Below are 22,203 nucleotides of genomic sequence, written 5' to 3'. Positions count from 1 at the left end.
TTAAGTGTGGCTGCTTAGTGCAGTGCTCTAGAAAAGATAGATGGCTTCAGTCTGGTTTAAGCAGTATTTAGAACTAAAAGAGTGGTGGGAAGGTCATTGTAGGTTACATGCTGGGAATCAAACCCTCCTGGGAGGTGAGCACTTTGATTTAAATTAATAACGATTTGGGACTAGCCTGGTCATACGTGGACTGAATGTCCTCTTTTGTTACTTTTATATTCCACTTCTGTGAGAATGTGGATTTCGTGAGTTTGCCACTAGCCTTGTCTCCCTTAATTACCCTTTTATTTTCCTGAATCAACTTTGAGCATTCGGTAATATTTCTTCCTTGTTTCCTTCTGCCTGAGCGCCACCCAGCTCCTTTGCTGCTGTCCCGGGAGGCTTGGTTTTGCCTTCCTGCCCTCCTTATATGAAGTTCTTCTCCTGGCGGCGAAAGCTGTGTACTCTTCCTCGTCATAGCTGCTGCTGGGGGCTGGTGAAGGCCTCGTACCGTAAACTAGATCTACTTGTGTCAGTGTGATGCTGTGACCTCTGAGCGGTACCTGGTCACCATCCATGTCAGCTGACGTTTCTGTCTCTCCTTCAACAGCTTCTCCTTAGAACACAAAACAACTGACCTGCGCTTATTCTGCTTCTCGTTTCAGATCGTAACTCGAACACTCAGAATGCGGAATCAACAAATAAGCAGAAAAGTTCTGAAGAATCTCAGGAACTCAAAAGGGATGTTATTCCCATGATTACTGCCAGTAAATGTGAGGCCAGGTTAGAAAGGCAATGGGTAAACCTTGAAAAGGAAAGAGGAGCCAAAACGCCCGTCCTAGACATAGGTTCCAAGAAAGGCAGAGAATTGATTCCCGCTAAACCTGCCCCAGGGGAGAGGCGTTACATATGTGCCGAGTGTGGAAAAGCCTTTAGCAATAGCTCAAATCTTACCAAACACCGGCGAACACACACTGGGGAGAAACCCTATGTCTGCACCAAATGTGGGAAGGCTTTCAGCCACAGTTCAAACCTCACCCTTCATTACAGAACACACTTGGTGGACCGGCCCTACGACTGTAAGTGTGGGAAAGCCTTTGGTCAGAGCTCAGACCTCCTTAAACATCAGCGAATGCACACTGAAGAGGCGCCTTACCAGTGTAAAGATTGCGGAAAAGCTTTCAGTGGGAAAGGCAGCCTCATCCGACACTATCGGACACACACTGGGGAGAAACCTTACCAGTGTAATGAGTGTGGGAAGAGCTTTAGTCAGCACGCAGGGCTTAGTTCTCACCAGAGGCTCCACACTGGAGAGAAGCCATATAAATGTAAGGAGTGTGGGAAAGCCTTCAACCACAGCTCAAACTTTAATAAACATCACAGAATCCATACGGGGGAGAAGCCCTATTGGTGTAATCACTGTGGAAAAACCTTCTGTAGTAAGTCAAATCTTTCCAAACATCAGAGAGTCCACACTGGGGAGGGAGAAGTGTTTTAACCCGTCAAGTGATGCTCTCTGGGTGGCTTTGTTTCTATTAAACTGTAGCCCATGGATGCTAGGGAGAAGCCCAGTAATCGCAATATAAACTCTAGTCGTAGCTTTTGTTTCACTCGACATCAAGGGGTGCCTGAGGAGTGGGTGCTCAGTGGTGGCACAGTGGCAAGGATGTGCTGGGGGGTGGCGGAGCGCTCCTCACTGGCCAGTCCGCCTGGGGTGCGGTCCCCTCACCACGCGTTGGGTCCCATAAGCCAGGCTGGCACTGCCTTTTGTATAGTTAAACCGAGTATATCCAGTATAATTAAGGAAGAAACACTGAAACTGTTTAACTGTTTTAACACATATTCAAGAAGTACGATTTGTAAAGAATTGAGCCACATTGGGACAATTTCATCTGATTCAGAATAAACTTAGAACATCTTGTAATGATGCTTCAGGACTGTTAAATGGTATGTTGGTTATTGAACACTCTTCTCAAGAGAGGAGACTATTCCTACTGGTTTTAGCTTTGGGGAGATTTGGATTTGGGGTAATGAGAGCTTTTCGTGCTTGTGAGGCGTGTATTGGGGAATTGGGGTACAGCGTATAGCGTAGCTGCATCTTGGTCTACGTAGTGCTTTTTTTCTTCTTTCTGCATATAGAACACATCATGGAAAACATTTGTCAGCCTCGTGTGCATTTTGGTTGTGTATATCCTGTCTCTGCCACACTGTGAGAGTCTGACTCTGAAATTTCCTTTTAAACTCCACAACTCAGTAATACCCAACATGATTCCTTTAAGACCATCCTGTCTGTTCCCTGACTGTAGTCAGGTGAGATCTTTTGCATGGTCTCCAAGCAAGAAAAGTTTACTATCCTACAGCAAGGGGGGAGGGCAATGCGTTTGTTAGGCCAGAGGGTTTTGGAGAATTTGGGGCTCGAGGTACTCGAGCATACCTCCCCAGATGTCCCATGCATCAGGATCCCAGTCTTTCCCAATCAGGGCCCAGAATTTGGGGATAAATGACTTGGCAAGTCTTTGCATTTAGCTGTCTCTGCGGTTCTGCCACGCTCAGAATAAACCTGTCCTGGTTTTCAGGCCAGCCTGCTCTTGCTGCAGAAGATGGGGATCTCTTTAATCCCGTCTGTGGGCGACTTTGGCTTTCACAACATGCCCTGAAATGAGAGTTGGCTGAACTAAGCCTATAATTTTCTTTCTTCAAAGCTTGAGAGAGAAACTGCAGTCCTTGTAATTGCCACTGTCCCAATAATGTTTCAAGTTCTAGGACTACTGCAGAAGCTGATGCTTGCCCTTCTGCCTGAACCGCAGCTGTCGTAACTGGTGGGAATCTTCATAATGGCCGTGGTAGAGCATGCCAGAAGTTACCACTACCGCATTCGTTACCGGGCTCCTCTCATTAACCATCAGACCAGCCGGTGACCTGTTCCAGAATCCCATCCTGAGGGCTCGGTTTCTAGGGCCACTTCCAGTACCAACTGTTGCAGTTTGGATTTCCCGTAAGACAGCCTGCGACAAGGGCTTGAGGGCAGATAGTTTATTTAGGGAGATGACTCCAGGAAGCCAGGTGTGAGGGAGCAGGAAGGGAGGGGAGGAAAAAAGCCAGTAATGGGTGCACTGTTGAGCTGGTGGCTTCTGTAGACAACTAGTACTTGAATCTGGGGACCTTCACAGAGCAACATAACGAATGGGAGAAACTGGTATACCTGAGCTCTGCTCCAGTCCCAGTCCCACCTGTGGTTAGGAGGCAGTGCCTCCTTAGCTCCAGGAGAGCGGTTGAGAACCGCTGGTAGACTGGGAAGAAACTCCCCAGGGGGCTTTGAGGCTGTCTTGGCCTGAAGATGCTTGTGGGAACCCTTCCCCCCATATCACCCATATACACATGTTTGCACACATGGAAACAAACGTACAGGACTTAAATTTGGATTCTAGATCACCTTTGGGGCATACTTACACTAAAAAATTATTCAGTGTTTATCTGAAATTCAAATGTAACTGGGCATCCTGTATCTTGCAGTCCTACCCCTGGCCCTTGGGGGCAGGACTGCTTCCACCCCCTTGGTTTCCCCAAATGTGGCGATCTGATGAATTGAGGGGACTCAAACTAGTAACTTGTATATTTGTGGATGAGTTGGCAGCTTTGTGCATCCCAGGAAATATGCTGTGACTTTATAAATTCTAGAATAACCTCTAAGTGCTAGCCTGGAAATCAGGGCCGCAGCTCTTCCCTGGCAGCCCACCTCCAGAATTCTGTCTGGTGGACATCGTCCGCTACTGGGAGATAGATGTGTCTGATCTATCTTGAGACGGGAAATAACACATAGCGTTTCCACATTTCTGTGTAATGGCTTAATTTTACTCCATCTAGTCTATCAATAGTGACTTGCGTATAGTCCAAGTACATGATTCGAAAACATGATTCTAGATGAATAAGCCAATTTTGACTCTTATTACTACATTTGTAGTAATATCAGAGCCAATATATGTTCACACTTCATTTTTTTCAACTTTTTAAATTATAAAATATACAACAAAATTTACCATGTTATACACCTTAAAATATATATAATTTATTAAAGATGTATAAACTTTATACCAAGCTAATAGAAAATATCTCATTTTAGGGGCACCTGGGTGTTTCAGTCGGTTGGGTGTCTGCCTTCAGCTCGGGTCATGATCCCAGGGTTCTGGGATCAAGTCCAGCATTGGGCTCCTTGCTCAGTGGGGAGCCTGCTTCTCCCTCTGCCTGCTGCTCCCCCTGCTTGTGCTCGCTCTCTCCCTGACAAAAATAAAATCTTTTTAAAAATTGAACGAAAGAAATAAAATTTAAAAATAAATGAGCTCACGGCCAGAGTTGTGAAAATTTGAACATCAAAGAGAATATTGGCTGAGGCTGATTGTCATATACTTAGTCTAAAAAGGCAGTCTCCAATGATTAACAAAGAGAAGTTGGTATAGAGTATTCTGAAAGAATGGCCATTGGAAGCTCTTTAAGAATGAGAAGTAATTCTGTTGAGTCTTGTTATTCAAACACATTGGTATTATGGACTACTTTACAATATTGACGAGGACAGAAATTAATAAATACATTGATGAGGAAGTATTTTCTGATTCAAAGGAAATAGTAGTAAAAAGATGCTAAGTTTTGATTTTGAGTTAGACAAAGCTGTGTAAAATATCCAAATACAAATTTAAGCCTCCTTGAGAACTTTATGGTTTCACTAACATGAAAGAATAGCAGATCCCATAAGGTCCCAAAGTCACTAAAGTTACATTTCTTAGGATCCTGTCAAATCAAAGAATTAACAGGAGAAGTGTACCTAACGTAAAGCTTATCACCGCGGGTGTGAGCTGCAGAATTCTATCAGCAGAAAGAAAAATTTGAACACATGTATGGCTTGAAATGAGGGAAGTGAGCTAAAATATCATTCCCCTTAATTTCAACAAGGACAGTTTCAGTGGAGATAGGGTTGCCAGATTAAATGCAGGATGACCTGTTAAATTTTAATTTCAGGTGAACAATGAATAATTTTTAATAAAATGTCTCATGCCGTATCTGGGGGCATAGTTTGTATATAATTGAGGACATACTGGAGGTAAACAAAGAATTCCATAAATATTTACTTGCTTATTTATCAGTCATCACACAGTTGTTATTATCAGGCAGTGTTCTAGATTCTGGAGGATTTCATTGCTATATAAGACAGTGTCCCTGCTCTCAGAGACTAGTGGGGGCTGGAGGAGAGGGAATACTGACAATGAGAAGTAGACAGATACAAAAAATAATTCCAGTCACTAATATTGGAGTATTTTTTAAAGTCTATTTTCTTTTTTTTAAGATTTATTTTTATTTGGGGGGGAGGGGCAGACAGTGAGAAGAGGGAGAATCCCAAGCAGACTCCCCGCTGAGCATGGAGCCCAACGTGGGGCTCAATCTCACGACTGGGATCATGACTGAGCTAACACCAAGAGCTGATGCTGAACTGACCGAGCCGACCAGATGCCCAGAATTTTGGAATATTTTTTAAAAGGTTAGAAAATCATATTTTCAAGTGTTTTCTGGGTGCTGATTTGAGAGGCTTTTCTCAATAGATGGGTATTACTTATTACTAAGGTATTAAATCTATTGCTACTTTTGCTTTTGCTTTTTAAAATTTCCTTCCTTTAAAAAAAAAAAAAAGATTTTAAAGTAAGCTTTATGCCCAATGCGGGGCTTACATTCAGAACCCTGAGATCAAGAGTTGCATGCTCTAGCGACTGAACCAGCCAGGCACTGCTCTACTTTTGCTTTTATAGACATAAATGTTGAAAAATCCTGCTCACATAAATGAGTATAGTGATAGCAATGTTGATTTTATATGGCAAATCACACTGTCATCTATCAACAGAAATGGTTTTGTCCTCTGCCTTTACTGGAGGGAAGTATTAGGAAACCACTGGAATCACAAAGGATTTGTTCACCTAATCCTTATTGGTAGCAATATTTCAAATGAGTCCTTTTGTTTGGTACCCCAAAAGTTTTGACATCCTGGGGCAATACACTGCTATAAGTTTTGGGTTTGAGAAACCTATCTTCCATCAGGAGGGAAGACGGCCGTGAAGGAGGGCACCCTGGCTAAGGGAGCAATTTTAAAGGTGTACAGGTAGAAAATATAAGGCTCTGGGCAATTGATTCGCTCAAAACTAGCTGTCTACACAGACACTCTGAGAATATTTGTGTTCTCCATCCCCCATTCCTACCTGCCAGGTTGCTCATACTTTGTCTGAAGACTGCTATAGTCTGACCTGAGACCACAGTGAGGCCCCCAGTGCCCTCCCTTCTATTGACTTTTGGTAAGGCTTTTTTTTCATTATTATTTTTTTTGTGTGTGTTTTGTTTTGGTGGGGGGTGGGTATTGAGTTTCCTGAGTGGCTTGACTATGCCACGTATTTGCTCAAATTCTCACTGTGGTCTGGAAGGACTGGAGATGGGTCAGGCACCCGCCATCTCAGGCCGCCCTCAGGGTGTATTAGTGACTTGTGCATTGTTCTGTCCTGCCTCCAGGTCTTTGTCCTGGCTGTTCCCTCCGGGGCCTGCAACACTTCTGGAAAGTCTCCTTTCCTAGCACTTTACATATTTTACTGGAATTGGTCATTTAAATTACTGTGCTTAGCCTGCCGTCACCGAACAGTGAGGTCTGTTGCATTCGCACAGCTGACTGTGGGCGCCGTAAATATGGGATACAGTGGAAACTGGGATCAAATGGGAGGCAGGGCTGGAAGGGGAGCCAGGAGGGCCCCCGTTACTCAGGATATCACGAGATTTCATTCTGTATGTGACCTGGAAGGATCTGATTCCGGCACTTACAGGGTTCCTCCTGTGAGGACATAAAAGTGGGCGAACCACGGAAGCCTCCTCCTCCTCCCCTCAAGCATTTCACACATTCGGCGCCGGGAGGCTTAAGTGGGGGGCTCGCCCGTTTTCTTCGGGTGCATCGGTAACTTCCCCGACTTTCCTCTCTCATCGCTTGTACAGGTTTTGTCCTCACGGGAACTCTCTGATGGGCTGGAATGTTCTCTTCGGATTTTAATTTAAAGGGGGCATTTTTACATGAAACAAACAAAAACTTGGCTTATCTGAAAATTTCAAATAAAGGCGAATTTTTTCTATTGATGAACCCTTCAAAAGTCTTCCTTTTTGCTGCGGGTCGGCTCGGGACCCGGGTCGCTCTGGCAAGATGAGCTCTCCTATGCCCTGGACGACCGGCGGGGAAGCTCCGCCGCCCAGCCGCCCCGCCACCCGGTGTGCGGCGCCCGAGCATGCGCTCTGAGGCCAAAGGACGAGGCGCTTAGCCTGGCCCGGCCATCAGGGGGCGCGGCGGCGGGCGGGAGCGCCAGGGCCGGCGTTGGCGTTGGCGTCGGCGCGGGAGCCGCGCGGCCTAGGCCCCGAGTCAGCGAATCACCGAGAGGTGAACACCTCCAATGTTCCTAGAGAGAACAAGTGGGCGTGGGGGCTACGGGGCTGGGCTGGGTAGTGAAAAGGACCGACCCGGAAGCGAAATAGAGAGGACTTCCGTTCTTTGTTCTGTCCCGGTGTGTGGGTCTGTGACAGGGTCCAACAGGGCCTGGTCCGTGTCCGGCCCCCCAAATCTCCCGTGCCTGTCCCCAGGGTGAGTCCGGCCGTCCCCGGGGCTCGCGGTGAGACGGAGGCTGTGGCCGCCGGGGAAAGGGGTGGTGTCCGCGCCGCTGCGGCCCGCGGGGTCCCCAGGCCCGCCCGGAGCAGGGTCCCGGGAGGCGCCGCTCCCTCCCCCGCAGCCGGTCCCCGACTCCGCTTCCCCGGGACCTTCCTCCTCCAAACGGGGCCCTGCCAGGAGGGGAGGAAGGGGCTCCGGTTCTGGGCTTGTGACTTGGCCCAGCTCGAGCACTTAAAAGTTCCAGTATGGCTGTAAACGGGCCCCTCTCTTTAGAACAGCTCATGACAGCTCCCCTAACTTCTTAATTCTCCCAAACGCTTTTATTTGGTGTTAACACAGTTATTCGCGCCAGTGGCCGGAGAGGTCTCTTCGTACTTTGCCGGGCCTGAGATCTGAGGAGGGGGAGTTCAACGAAGTGTTCGCAGTTGGAACTAGGTCGGGGGTGGGGGGTGTGCGCAAACTTAGATTCCGGGAATAAGCCTGCTGGCGCTCAGTAAATCGAGTCTCTTACGGGGAATGGTACAGCTGTGTCTGGCTCCCGCTTTCAGTTGTGTTAGATCCCTGATTTGATCCGCTTTTGAAGTGGGATTGAACGCAGATGGATGTTTACGGGCTAAATGGCATTCGTAAACTCCAGGAGAGGATAAGCGGGCTAATGAACCCGAAATATATGAAATAATGAGAGGAGCTAGAGGTATTTATCCTCAAGAAGAGAAGTTTGTGAGCAGTGGGCGTCAAGTGTTTGAGGAACAATTGTGTGGAAGGGGAAGATTCTATTCTTGAAGCTCCATAGGGCAGGGCGCGAGGCCTCTGTAAGGTGAAGGTCCAAGGGGATAGATAGATTTTCGCCTTAGCAACCGAAGATCTCTCTGATTGTGAAGATCTGCAGCAATAGACTGTTTCCGTGCTGAAGTTGAGAGTTTCTTGCAAGTTAGCTGTCAGACCACTGGGAACTTGAGAAGGCATTTCATCCACATGGGTGGGAGGTTGACCCGGAGAACCTTCAGTTGCCTTTCAGCTCTCCAGGGGTGCAACACAGATACCAGTTGTGTCTTAATTCTGTTGATTAGTGTATGTTTTCTTTTTTTCCCCTTATCTCTATCTGAGTAGAAATGAAGTTGACGTGAATATTTTTAATTCCCCCCTCCCCTTAATCATACAGCGCTGGCAGCACCTTAAGTTAGAATTCCCAGGAACTTGCACAGAGGCTTCCAAATTCCTGATAATTGCTACTCTGGTCTTATAGGACTTCACTCCAAAGAAGGAAGGAAAGATTCCAGCAGGTAAAGCTTTCTCTGACTCGTTCTCACTGCCAGGTCATCCTTGTCAATCCCCAGGAGCAGCTTCAGGGAGAGGTGTTGGCAGGGGAGCAGGGAAGGGCCCTGCCTGGACCTGAAGCTGTGGGGGCACAATGGAGATTTTTCTTTCTATGAGAAACATTGTGTACTGATGCAGACACTGGGGACTTGTTCTCAACAATATGCCTTTGAGTTCCAGCTTCGGTTAACCCAGCTGTGAGGAGGGAGGCTTGCTTTTTCTCCTCTGGAGTCAGAACCTCTGAGTTTCCTTTCCAAAGAGAGTCTGGACCAAGAGCTGATTTGTTGGCAGTGTCTGCTTATAAACAGTCCTGGAATCGTCACATTGGTTGATAGGAACAAAGGATGGTTGGCTCTGAGACAGAGTTGGAGAGACCCAGCGAGGAGGGCACTGGTGGCAATAGGGTGTGTCACCTTGATTGCCACTGGGCCTGGCTCACGCCTCATGCAGTGCCTTTCTCTGTGTAAAGGCACTGGTAGTGGGCATTCTGTACCCCCTTGTTGCCCAAACACTAGAGTTCTGTGAACTCGAAAAGGCCCCTCCCCTTTGTATGCTTTATGTGAATGCAACGGTCTATAATGATGAACTTAAATATCTTTCACGTTCTTTTCAGTAGTGCCTTGCAATGTAGTGACACTCAACAGTTTGTCACACGAGCAAATAAATAAAGAGGGGGGTAGACAAAGTCCAGGGGTTTTTTTCTTTGCTCTTGCCTAAGAGTAAGAAAGCTCTGGTGGCTGCTTCGTCTATTCTTGGTCTGTTGATTCCTGTCACAGCGTGCAAGTGTGAAGTAGAAACTTCTACTTGAGATCCAAACCTTAGTCTAGATACTCAACGTTCTGTTTTTTTCACTAGACCCACAGAGAACAGACCTCTCTTGATTGTCATGGCAACTGGGGAATGGGGATGTCAGTAGGGATAAAAATGGAGTAATACGTAATCTTACGTTTTTTAAAAAAAGTGTTGGTCCCTGCGTTAGGGACTTATATTCTGATCCAAGGAAATGTATTAGGAGAAAAGGGAAGTAGAAAGAAGGCTGGCTGCTACCTTCTCCGTGATGGGCCAGGCCTCTAGATCTGGTGAGGCCATTCACCTGCGCCCTGCGGTGACACTGCACGAGGACCACAGAAGGGGCCCCCGTCCCTCCGTAACATCCTGCCTTTGGCTGAGCCTGGAAGCAGACAGCTGTCTTAGAAAGGGGAGGAAGGATTTATCTAACTTAATTACTAGATCTGAGCTATTTGCCCTAGTTCTGGGTGTCAGCTCTTATTTCCCCAGGGTTTTTTAAATGAGAGACTGAGAACTCATGGAAAGTTTCTCTTGATCTCTGCTGTTGGGTGCTGTTTTGTGACCTCTTTTCCTTAAAGGATAACACCTAAATTTAATATAACAGCTAGAAACCTAATAAATTTTTTTTCTTTTACTAGTTCTGATGTTCATGAGGCTTTTTAAAAGAAAACCTGTAAATAGGAGCACCTGGGTGACTCAGTCAGTTAAGCTTCTGACTCTCAATGTCAGCTCAGGTCTTGATCTAAGGGTCGTGAGTTCACGCCCCATATTGGAGCCCAGCATGGAGCCTACTTTGAAATAAATAAGTAAATAAAAAATCTGTAAACAGTTAGCTTTATGCACTATCCCAAGCATTCTTAAAAGTTGATACAATACATACACATTTTGCAAATCTATGTGTAGATACTTTTTCGTTTTATTGCTTTTTACTTTCAGTTGTTGCTTAGTATTTCATTCTGTTAGTATCATTATTTGGCACCAGTGTTCCACGTCTTTTGTTGTTATAAATATCACTCAGTCTGTTGTGGGAGCCAAAGGGGGGATATTGTCTAGGAACAGGGGCCCTTTCTGTGGTGCTCATGGAATCTCATCACAGGGTACGTGTTTAACAGGATCTAGAAGACCTGTCCTGGTTACTAACTGCAAATGCTTCTCTCAGGGGGTTGGGTTTTGTGTGTGTGTTTTGTTGTTGTTGTTGTTGTTGTTTTTTAATAAATCATTGAACCTTGAACTTTGCTTCTGCAGTGCTTGCTCATTCTCATTCAGAACCTGCTCCCTGCTGAGTCTGCCCTAGTAGACCAGAGACCCAGAGCTTCTAGCCCCGCCCATGGAAACTCAGGCTGATTGCGTATCTCAGGAACCTCAGGCCCTGCTTGAGAGTGGTAAGAAATAGGAATTCGTTTATTCTTTTATTCAGGCATTCAGCAGTCGTGCTGCATGTCTCATTCACCGGAAACCAGGCTAACCACTGGAATCCAGATGTGGCTAAGACACAGTCTTTCCCACTCAGTGGCTTACAGCCTAGTGGAAAAGCTGACTGAAGCCAATCATGAACGTACAGCTTGGTAGCCTTTATAGCTGAGGCGTCTGTGTAGGGCCATTGGGACCTCATGCAGGATTAAGGAAACCGTGACAATCACAGAAATCCAGGCGCTTGGTAGCAGCCGACCTCCTAGTGCTATTTTGTGTTCTTCAGGAGCATGCGCTTAGGGGAGGCCCTTGGGAAATCACTTTGTAGGTCACAGGCGAAAGGATGAAGCCACTGAAGTATTTGTATTTTGCTGTCATCGACTGCGCCACCGACTTTGACGCCAGTGGCAGTTGAAAGGGTATGCTTATCAGGAAAGAGCATTTAAGGATCTCTTTGTCCCCGTGGTTGCACGCAGTCTCGTGTCTCTAGGGATTTAGAGTCTCTAAGGGACAGATACGTTAACTTAAGAATGACAGAAGAAAAGATGTGATCAAGCACAGAAACAGGAATCATTTCTAGTGTTTAGATTTGACGCGGGGGTGAAGAGAAGAGTGGGCATTGTGTTGTTCCGTTGGGGGTGGGTGAGGCTGCTGGTTTCCTCTGGTCTAAGAGACCTTTGTGCATGAGTTTGAGTTCAGAGATGTGGAGAGGGTGGAAGGGATGCGAGCAGGAATGTCTGCGTTGCTCGCCAAGCTTGGAAGAAAGGACCAGAAGGTGCTGATCACTAACGGGGACCTGCGCCAGGTTCCCGGAGAGTGCAGTGACTGGACAGGAAGGGACCTGGGGCAGGTGGAGAGCGGGATCAGCAGGGCTTTGGACGGCTCACCTCAAGAGGGAGTGGGTCCTAGGTTGTTCCAGGACCCGGTGAGTTTTCTGTGGGTTGGGAGGCCAGAGAGCAGATGGGTTCACTCATGGACCCTTTTATTGTCCTCCAGCTCTTCCTTCCTCGAAAGTTCCTGCATTTTCCGACAAGGACAGCCTGGGGGATGAGATGTTGGCAGCTGCTCTCCTAAAGGCCAAGTCCCAGGTGAGCTGTGGTTCCCTTTATCCTTCTTCTCTCACTTCCCATTTCACGGAAACGTTTGTGCCATGACTTCATCAGTGCCCTGAGCCGTGATTCCCTCCGTCAGGAACGTGGTCCTTTCCTGCTGAATAGCAGACCCCTCTCTTCCTCGCCATAACCTCCTTTCCCCCACCTCTTAGATACTCCTTATTCATCCTCATCCCCAGTTATTACTTTTGGTACTGCCGGTCCCATCCCTCACCCTGAAATTGCATGCAAGACCATGTTGTTTCAGGAGTTGGTGACGTTTGAGGATGTGGCTGTGTACTTCATCCGGAAGGAGTGGAAGCGTTTGGAGCCTGCTCAGAGGGACCTCTATAGGGATGTGATGCTGGAGAATTACGGGAATGTGTTCTCGCTGGGTAAGGAGTTAACGCTTTCTCAGTGAAACTCCCTTGGCGTTTCTTTGTTTCCTTGTTGGCTAGTGACACTTGAGTCACAAAATGATCAGCTAAGGATTGACGTAGTCTCAGAAAATTCTAACAACAATAATAGTAACTCCTGCTTGTGCAGTAATTGGCAGTTTATAAAGAGCCTTCCTGTACATTCTCTCGTGGGAACCTCCCAGTAACACAGTAATAGAGGTCGCTGGTATTCTTCTTGTGTTCTCGGTGAGGAAAGAGAAGTCAGAGGTCTTCGGTGCTTCACGGGTGGTCCTGCAGCCAGTGAGTAGCAGGACTCGAGCCCTGGTCTCTCAGCTCCAGGTCTGCTGCTTTTTTCCATGTGATTCCTAATGTATAATTTAGAGCCTTTTCCAACTGCATTCTGGAACTCCTCCTCCTTCCCTTCTCTGTTGTACCACCTCCCTCCTCAAGGGAACTGTTGTTTTGTTCAGGGCTCGTGCAGCTGCGGCGCCTGCAGAAGTTTCCGCTTGTTTCAGAGAGCAACTGGCGTCTTTAACCTTTAGTTTGTGGACTGTTAATTCCTTGTCTGTCACGCAGTGTCAGTGAGAACATTGTCTGGGCAGTCGGGGGTGTCTCCCTCACTCCCACTGGAGACTCCCTGCACATGCCCTTGCTGGCCCTGCAAATCCTGGGTGCGGAGTTGAGCTCTGGGACCACTCGGTATGAGCAGGATAAACCTTGTCCCATGGGCAGGATTTCCATTTCTGAATTCGGACGCGATCTTTGGGCTGCATTGAAAGGAAGAGCTGAGGGCCCTGGGTTTGAAGGGAACTGAGAACGGAAAGTTCCTGAGAGGTGCCTGTTCAGGTGAGGGAGAAACAGCTGTTTGTGTCTCTAACACTCATTGCCTTGTCTTCTTAAAATATTGGCAAACTAAAAATGCTAACTGTCTAGACCCTTTCCACTCATTCTCTCTGCCCAAAGCTCCCTTTGAAAACCCCAAAGCAGTGAAAATAAGGAAGTCAGACAAGAAGATGATTTATGTATCCTCAGATCTTAGCTCAGCCTTTGAGGACTAGGGCCCAGAGGCGGACTGAGCTCCGTCTTTTGCCTGTTTCCATGGGTTTGGCATGTGTGGCCTACGGGTAGGATTGTTCTTTTCACCTGGGGCTGTGGCGGTCACTGTGGCCTCCCCGTGTCACTTCTTCCTGCTCTGCGACCGTTCCCGTCACCTTCTGTGCTTGCTTATGTTTCTTCTCCCCTGTCTTCTGGAAGCCACCATCTCCCCACTTGCATTTCCAGTCTCTGACCTCTGTAAGGATTTTGTCATTTCATTAAACAGCATGTTCTTTCTCCCGGTTTTGGTTCCCCACCCCTGCCCGGTCTGTCTTGCTCTGCTCCCATCTCCAGCCTTCTCTATGCTTCCAGCTCTTTTCGCTTTGATTTTGCTTTCTGCCTTTCTCCTTCCTTATTTTCTCGACGCAGCTCTCTCAGCGTGCTTCAGCTGCCCCCGGCCCGGGCAGGTCTGCACGCAGACGAGAGGCATGTGCTTTTAGCCCCGTGAACATCCTTCTTGTAATTATCCTGTCCTCTGGTTTTGATCCTTTCTTCCACAAGGAACAAGTGATGTTTGTATTTTGTATTGTGCCAGATGGTGAGACCAGACCTGAGCATGGTCAAGAACTTTCCGAAGATACAGGATCACATGGGGTGCTGTTGGGAAGATTCCAAAAGGATATTTCTCAGGGTCTTAAATTTGAAGATACCTATGAACAAGAAGTCGGTCTAAAGCGGCAGCTGGGGAACTCCTCTGGAGAAAGATTGAGTAGGAAGATACAAGATTTTGGTCAAGTGACAGATGAGGAAAAGCTAACCCCTGTGGGAGAGAGAAGTAAGAAATACAGTGATTTTGGGAACAGCTTCACTGTGAGTTCTAACCTTATTTCACACCAGAGACTTCCTGTGGGAGACAGACCCCATAAGTGTGATGAATGTAGCAAGAGCTTTAATCGAACTTCAGACCTTATTCAGCACCAGAGAATCCACACTGGGGAGAAACCCTATGAATGTAGCGAGTGTGGGAAGGCCTTCAGCCAGAGCTCCCATCTTATTCAGCATCAGAGGATCCACACTGGAGAGAAACCTTACGAATGTAACGATTGTGGGAAGACGTTCAGCTGCAGCTCTGCCCTCATTCTGCATCGAAGGATCCACACCGGGGAGAAGCCCTATGAATGTAATGAATGTGGGAAAACCTTTAGCTGGAGCTCCACCCTGACTCATCACCAGAGAATCCACACTGGAGAGAAACCGTATGCTTGTAACGAATGTGGGAAGGCCTTCAGTAGGAGCTCCACCCTCATCCATCACCAGAGAATCCACACTGGAGAGAAGCCCTATGAATGTAACGAGTGTGGGAAGGCCTTCAGCCAGAGCTCCCACCTCTATCAGCACCAGAGAATCCACACTGGAGAGAAGCCCTATGAATGTATGGAATGTGGAGGAAAGTTTACCTACAGTTCAGGCCTTATTCAGCATCAAAGAATCCACACGGGGGAGAATCCCTATGAATGTAGCGAGTGTGGGAAAGCATTTAGGTATAGCTCAGCTCTTGTTCGCCATCAGAGAATTCACACTGGAGAGAAGCCTTTGAATGTAATGGGAATGAGCAAAAGTTCGCTCAGAGTCCCTGCTGAACTAAATCTCAGAGAGTCTACCTGAGGGAGAGCCACACGCCTGTTTCCCTCGCTTCCTCTGAGTCTAAAGCGCTCCTGCCTTACTGTATAAGTACGAACATCTTAGACCGTGTCCCTTCCGACTCAAACCCTTCGCTTCAGAGGACGGGGCAAATTGGGGAAGTCATGCTGGCACACCCTCGTGGCGAGCCACCCGGTCAGTTTCCCCAGGAATGACCCAGGAGGCCAGCGGCAGGTTATGTGCTGGGAATACGAGGGAAGCTCTGGGACCAGTCACCTTCCATTTTGGAAGGGAGTTTGCACTAGACCATTTCTCTCACACCAGAGGAGCCTTTCTTTCCAAGGTGGGGAATGGAAGCACAGTAGGAATAAAGTTCCAAGGATTCCTCTAGTTGGAGTCGGTATAGTCCGCACAGAAGGCAGTGGAAGGAATGTTGGGAGTCCTGCTATTAGCTAAGAAGGGGACATGGCGGCTGTGTTTCAAAGCCACTGGTCCTCATCCAGCTTTAAGTTTTGATAAGGAATGTGCTATTTTTTGTTGTTGTTGTTCCATGACTTCATTAATTATGGAAGTTCGGTGCTGAGGGATTTATTATTTTATTGGGGGGGACCCCACGAGGTTTTCTGTGGTAACTGTATTTTGGGGGGCTCGTGGAGCAGCAAGCCCGCTTCCAAGAGCAGAGAGGCAGTTTTGTTGGAGAACTCCTTGTCCTTCCCATTGTGATAGGTCTCATTGGGAAATCCAGCTGATAATCAGGAAGTCTCCCAGGGAGAGGATCAAAAGCATTGAGCATTGGCCTGCTTCCTGTCCTCCTCTCTCCCTGTTCTCTCCCCACTCCTGCGTTGAAAAGTGGTTTAATCCAAACCCCCAGTTGCTAAGAATAGAATGCTTTTAAGGAGCCCACTCAGCTTGCCCTGCTCTCTGTCACCTATGACCTGTGACCTCTGGCCCCAGCAGCCAGACCTCTTGTGACCCCACCTCTGACTTCAGCAGCCACGTATGAATGCAGAGAAAGAGCAAAGCCCAGAGAAGGGAGTGTCTGGCCGACCTGGGCGCCGGGCTCCTGCTGGGTTAGGGTGGAGCTCCTGAGTTTTCCCAGCTGAAGGGACGGTCCTGCGTTACATTTTCCCAGTCCTGCTCCTGTAGCATCAATGACGTGCACTATTAAACAGAGTAGTTTTTTAGAAGGAGAGATTGCGTGTGTTTTTGTGCAGGAGCCAAATTTCTTTCAATTAAAATAGGAAACCGTGACTATAACTGGAATCTTTAAAATTTAATCTTTAAGATTTTTTTTTACAGAGAACTATTTTTTTTTCACACGCGTATGACCTCTCACTGTCAAGACTCTGTCGTAGTCCTCTAGATACTGCCACAGACTCTCAGTCACGGACACGGTTGCTCCCACTCATACCCACGCATTGGAGTGCGTGTGCGGCGTGCGTGTGTGGTACAATACTTACGACCAGCAACCCAAACCAGAAAGGTGTTCCTGGATGTGTGGGGCCCCTGGCAAGCGTGTACTTGGGTTTTGGGTCGCAGTGGGCATATGGAGGTTTCCTGTTCGGGCCCTTGGTGGGAGGAGGTTCCAGTCATGGAGAAGATGGGGGAAATGTCTGGAACTGGCCTCTGAACAATCTCGGAGCATATGTTTTGATTGACCACCTAATATGTTTTCGATTTCTTAAAGCTATAATGAAACTCATTCTTCTGGCTCTTCTTTGAGATTCACCACATACGTACAGATTGACTTTGTGTCTCAAAGTGTAGGCCATGAACTATCCATGTTAGAATCACTAGGCTGCTTGTTAGTAATGCAGGTTTCTGAACCCCCAAATCAGACCTATCAAATAATTTCTGAGGTTAGAGCCTAAAAATTTACACTGACAAGGAAGAACTAGTAATGGAATAGAGAATATTTCTGGAGGGAGATGAGCAAGGTCTTGTAAAGCATTGTGTGTTTTAGAGGAGTTTCCAGGCAGGATCGTTGGAGGGGGGCCTGAGCATGGCCACTGATGTGGAGGTCAGATTGTGCAGCTTGGGGAAAGACCCCTGAACGGGGAAAACTTGTAGGTGAGGGATAGTCACTACACAGGAAGGATCAACCACTTCTCTACCCACAGCTGAACTCCCCCCACCCCACAAAGACTGCATGACTCCCTCCTTCAGAGCATCTCCGTGAGACCTGGGAATGATCTGGACCATTGCATGAAAATTATATTTATTTTTTAGATATCTTTGAAGCTACCATAGCATCTTATTCATCTGGTTTTCCTGATTATTCCTATTTCCCATCATGATTCCTCTTTTCTCAGTCCCTGCATATTCCTGAATGTTGGGTCATGATACCAGTTTGTCTCTTTGTTTACCATTATCCTTGGAACCACTTACTCCTGTGGTCTCAACTAGTATCTATGCAAGTAAGTTTTAAATCTGCACCTGTGGTACTAGTCTCTCCCAAGTTCCAGTCTTGGGTCTTTGGCAGACTGCTGGGCATTTGAACTTGGACCTCTAAAAGTTTCAAGTTAGGTGTTTCAAACCAGATACATCTTTCGCATAAACTGCCGCCTCTCAAAATTTCTGCAAACTCAGGGTCAGACCTTCCGAGTTTTCTTCGGTAATTCTCATCCTACATCTGACCAGCGTCAAGTCCTGGGCAGGTTCAGTAGGCACGGAGTGGAGAGAGATTTTTGTCGGAGGGGAGGGTTTCGGAGTTGAGGTCGTGGGGGAGGTGGGATTTCCATGTGGCGGTAATAATGGTAGCTGACACATGGCCTGTCCTCCGCCTGGCCCTCTTCCAAGTGGTTTTCAGATCTTAAGTCATGTAATCCTCACAGCCAGCTGTGTGTGAGGCGGGTGTCAGTATTAACCCCGTCTGACAGATCACGCCATTGAACTTGCCAGGTGAGACATGACCATGAGATCAGAGAATGGAAGACCCTGGGTTGCTCTACTTGGCGGGAGGCTGGACCCCGCGGCCTGGACGGCTCCCATGTGAGGTGGGGAGGCATGTGTGAAGAGTGACCCTCGCCCAAGCGATCGCCTTGCCCTGTCCCTTAGATTACACAACTTCGTCGTTCCTCTTTGCTTCCGTCGCTGCTAAGCCTAGAGTTCAGGTCCTTTTACTACTACTCCCCCGGGTTGTATGAATAGTCTCTTCATGGATTGTTCTTTTTATTTTCTCTCAATCTCCCCAAAGCACAGCACCCATCTTGTCCCTCCTTCAGTGGCTTCTCCCTTCTTACAAGAATAAAATTTGAACTCAGTCGTATAGTCCAGGCTTTCCTCGAGCTGGTCTCTGCATATGTGCACAGCCGTATCCCCGACTGCTCCTCTTCACACTTAGAGGAGCCAGATTTGTGAAAAACCAGTGCTGGTCAGTAGTGAGGGTGGTAAAAATATATTTCATTCAGTATGTTTGCAATAGAGGAAAAGAGACCTCTGTATAGAACTGGGCTCATGTCTGAATATAGCTGCTCAAGTGGGAATTTACAGCCGAGGGGCAAGGTAGGGGTCAGGGGATGGAAAATCTCTAAGAGGGAAAAAAAAAAAAAAAAAACCCATGGGGTTAAGAAGGGTTTTGGTTAAACTGACCTAACAGGATTCTTGCTGAAGATGGGCAGGGTGAGCAGATCCCGCCCTGGGGTGACAGTGGAGGATGAGGGACTGTTGGTAAACTGACTTGTCACCGTTCTTGCTAAAACTCGATTTTATGAGCAAATGCGCAGATGGGCCTGGGAGAAGTTTCAGGACCCTGAATTTGGTTTGCTCAAGCAAAAAAGCTTTGTCCCATCAAGTAGCAAGGTGATAACGGGGTCCATCCACACCTACGTCCATGCCCACGAGTTTGTTCACTTGGTGTCCCACGTCCTCCTCGGGCTCCTCACACTCAGCCAATAAGACTCAGACTTCAGGAGGGCCTTAGAAATCATCTGCAGCCTCCTGCTCCGTGCAGAAGCTCCGCGCTGGCCCTGACGGATGTCCGTCCGTCCTGTACTGTTCGGGATGAGAGGCTCCTTGCTGGACCCCGTGGAAAGGCAGGCAGTTCCCTGTTGAGCGTTCTCACTGCCGAAAGTTCATCTGAGCTGAGCTCGGCCTCCCACCGGTAGCTTCCGGTCTCGCCTCTCATCCGTGAAATGAGAGGGACGGGCAAGACTTCCAAGGACGTATCTGTCGCGACAAAAGCCGTTTCATTCCCAACGCTCCTCACGCATTCTGAGTCTTTCTTGACATCCAGCTCGATTCTGAGAACACGTATTATATGATAAGTTTCCTAAGGGAAAACCTTGGTTTTACCTAAACATGTCAGCCGGGAGGAGTATGACCATGGAGTGGTGGTGGGGAAGAAAATCCTAGTATTTTTTTTAAAATAAATTGTTTATGGAGTTTAAATTTTTTATCTCCTTAAAAAAAAAAAAAAAAGAAAGAAAGCCCAGTCAGGTGTATTATTTTAAATACGTCAGTAATGAAGAACTGAAGATTTTTAAATGAATGAAAAATTAGATGGGCTAGGGGTGCCTGGCTGGCTCAGTCGGTAGAACAGTCGACTCTTCATCTCAGGGTCATAGGTTCAAGCCCCACCCTGGGTGTAGAGCTTGCTTTAAAAAAAAAAAAATTACATGGACTACTTTTTACATAAAGATAAGTCTGATCACCGGAGTGGTTTCTTCTCCACAAGCCTATTTTTTGTGTGTGAATTTCCTGCTTTGGTTGCTGACATCATCCACTTCCCAGCCAACCAACCCAGAAACCTGGGAATTGTTCTGGATGCGTTCTCTGCATCTTCCTCCCCCACCCCCGAGCCTCCAGTTGTCAGGCAATATCTAGCCCATCCTCTCTTGCGCACCCTTGACTCCCACGTTGGCCTGGGCTGTCCTCAACTCGTTCTGGGACTCTGGCCCCAGCCTTCCAGACGTCTCTCTGCTTCCAGAGCCTTGCTCCTCAATCCATTCTTCATACCTCTGCATGAGCTCTCCCTCTAAAATGCCAAGTGTGTGACAGCACCGCCCACCTTCCAGTGGCCCCTTCTCATTCCTTAGGCCAGTGACCAAATTCTTTATGGGGAAGCAGGGCTTCTCATTCCCTAGTCCTTTCTCCTTCCCTGCCCTGCCTCCTAGCACACCTCTTACCCCAACCCCCCCTGCCGCCTCTCCCACATACTTGACACTGGAGCCACACAAAACCACGGTTAGGGTTACGTGGGCGCACATGCGGTTTCATGCCTCTGTGCCTTTGCATATGCTGTCCTGCTTCCTGAACGCCCTCCCCTCCTTGTCCACCTAACTCCTGTTCACCTTTGCAAATCTCCCTGTGAGCGGGACCTTTTCTGTGACACCTTTCCAGGAATCGTGCCCGTCCCCCTCCCCCTGCGCCGCGTTCATTTCCTCTGCATCTCGGGTGTACTTGCCTTCTTGTGCTTGCTCATTACTTGTTCATGTATCTGACTCCCTCGCTGTGCTGAGTTCCCCCCTACATTTTCACACTTTTCTACCGCAAATAAGGATTGCTTTCTTAATGAGAAAATGATAAATACTAAGAAAAAGAAACTAGGGGCGCCTGGGTGGCTCAGTTGGTTGAGCGACTGACTCTTGATTTCGGCTCAGGTCATGATCTCAGGGTTGTGAGATTGAGCTCAGGGTCGTGAGACCGAGCCCCACGTCGGGCTCCACAGTCAGCGGGGAGTCTGCTGGAGATTCTGTCTCCCTCTTCCTCTGCCCCTCCCCCCCTCTAAAATAAATAAATCTTTTTTTTTTTTTTAAAGATTTTATATATCTATGTGACAGAGAGACAGCCAGAGAGAGAGGGAACACAGCAGGGGAGTGGGAGAGGAAGAAGCAGGCTCCCAGCGGAGGAGACTGATGTGGGGCTCGATCCCATAACGCCAGGATCACGCCCTGAGCCGAAGGCAGACGCTCAACAACTGAGCCACCCAGGCGCCCCCCTAAAATAAATAAATCTTTTAAAAAAAGAAAGAAGTAGCAAGAAGTAACAGCCATTGAACACTTACTATGTGTCAGGCATTGTTCTAAGCACTTTCTATGTTACTTAATTCAATCCTCATCACAATTCAGTGAAGGTAGCTACTATTATTGTCCCCATTTCTATTCCCTTTCTTCAGGAAAGAAGGAAGGAAGGAGGGAGAGAGGGGAGCCCCCAGGCACACGGTGAGTGGCGCAGTGAGGTACGAAGGCATTTGGAGCCTCCAGCCAGGGCTTCATCTCCTTATCACTCTCCCCAGACCACCAGAGGGAACCCCCCCACACCCTCCCGTGAGGCCCCTCTCCTCCCACCAGTCCCTAGAGCTCTTCACTGGCAGTTCCATGAGTCCTGGAGGGGCTACAGCGAAGCCTGGTTCCTGCACCGAAGGGGACTCTGGGCCCCTGGGAGACAGGAAGCCTGTATGGACAATAAGAGACAGAATGAGACACCAGCAGAGTTAACGCGATTAAGTAACTTGCCTGATGTCACAGAGTTAATACGTGGTGGAGCAGGGATTCGGCCCCAGTCAGCCTGGCCCTAGAGCCCGGGCTCTTAATGACACCACGGCAGTGTCTCTACAAGTGAAGTGGGGGAACTAAAAAAAAAAGTTCGCTTGTGTTCTGCGTGGGGAGATGCGAGGCCCATAGCGGTCACAAAAGGCTTCATTGAGGAAATGACATTAAATTGAAATCGTGGACAGGTAAAATAGAACCATTTCTCTTTTCATCCCAAACATGTGACCTCTTTCCCTCAAGATTCTATCATAGTCCTCTAGAATTCCTCTGTGTGGTACGATGCTTAAGACTGTGGGCAGGTAGGAGTCATTAAGACAAAACTGTTGAGCCAGAAACATGCACGACCCCTGCCACCCCTCCCCTTGCTGTCGGCTTCATTGCAG

At 47.8% G+C, this 22,203-nt stretch overlaps 1 protein-coding gene across 8 annotated transcripts in view; it reads left to right on the top strand.

Moving 5' to 3' along the window:
- LOC113267890 (zinc finger protein 3) overlaps positions 1-17,031 on the top strand; it is a 58,659-nt gene extending 41,628 nt beyond the window's left edge. For 3 of the 8 annotated variants that reach the window (XM_026516180.4, XM_048224728.1, XM_048224727.1), the window contains exon 4: positions 645-1,903. In XM_026516180.4, coding sequence (XP_026371965.3) covers positions 645-1,477 — 833 coding nt within the window. In that variant the 3' untranslated portion in view covers positions 1,478-1,903. Of the gene's footprint in view, positions 1-644; positions 2,975-5,337; positions 5,507-6,222; positions 6,309-7,352; positions 7,625-8,810; positions 8,932-10,999; positions 11,137-12,160; positions 12,253-12,523; positions 12,651-14,283 lie in introns of those variants that run through there. The other 5 variants (XM_057315218.1, XM_048224729.2, XM_048224732.2 and 2 more) reach the window with 5 other exon arrangements.
- The last annotated feature ends 5,172 nt before the right edge of the window (positions 17,032-22,203 follow it).

Source organism: Ursus arctos, unplaced genomic scaffold, assembly GCF_023065955.2.
Source record: "Ursus arctos isolate Adak ecotype North America unplaced genomic scaffold, UrsArc2.0 scaffold_2, whole genome shotgun sequence".
In the NCBI taxonomy this organism is placed as follows: Eukaryota; Metazoa; Chordata; class Mammalia; order Carnivora; family Ursidae; genus Ursus; species Ursus arctos.
The sequence above is the reverse complement of the archived record's forward strand: the minus strand, read 5'-3'. Positions and strand labels throughout refer to the sequence as shown.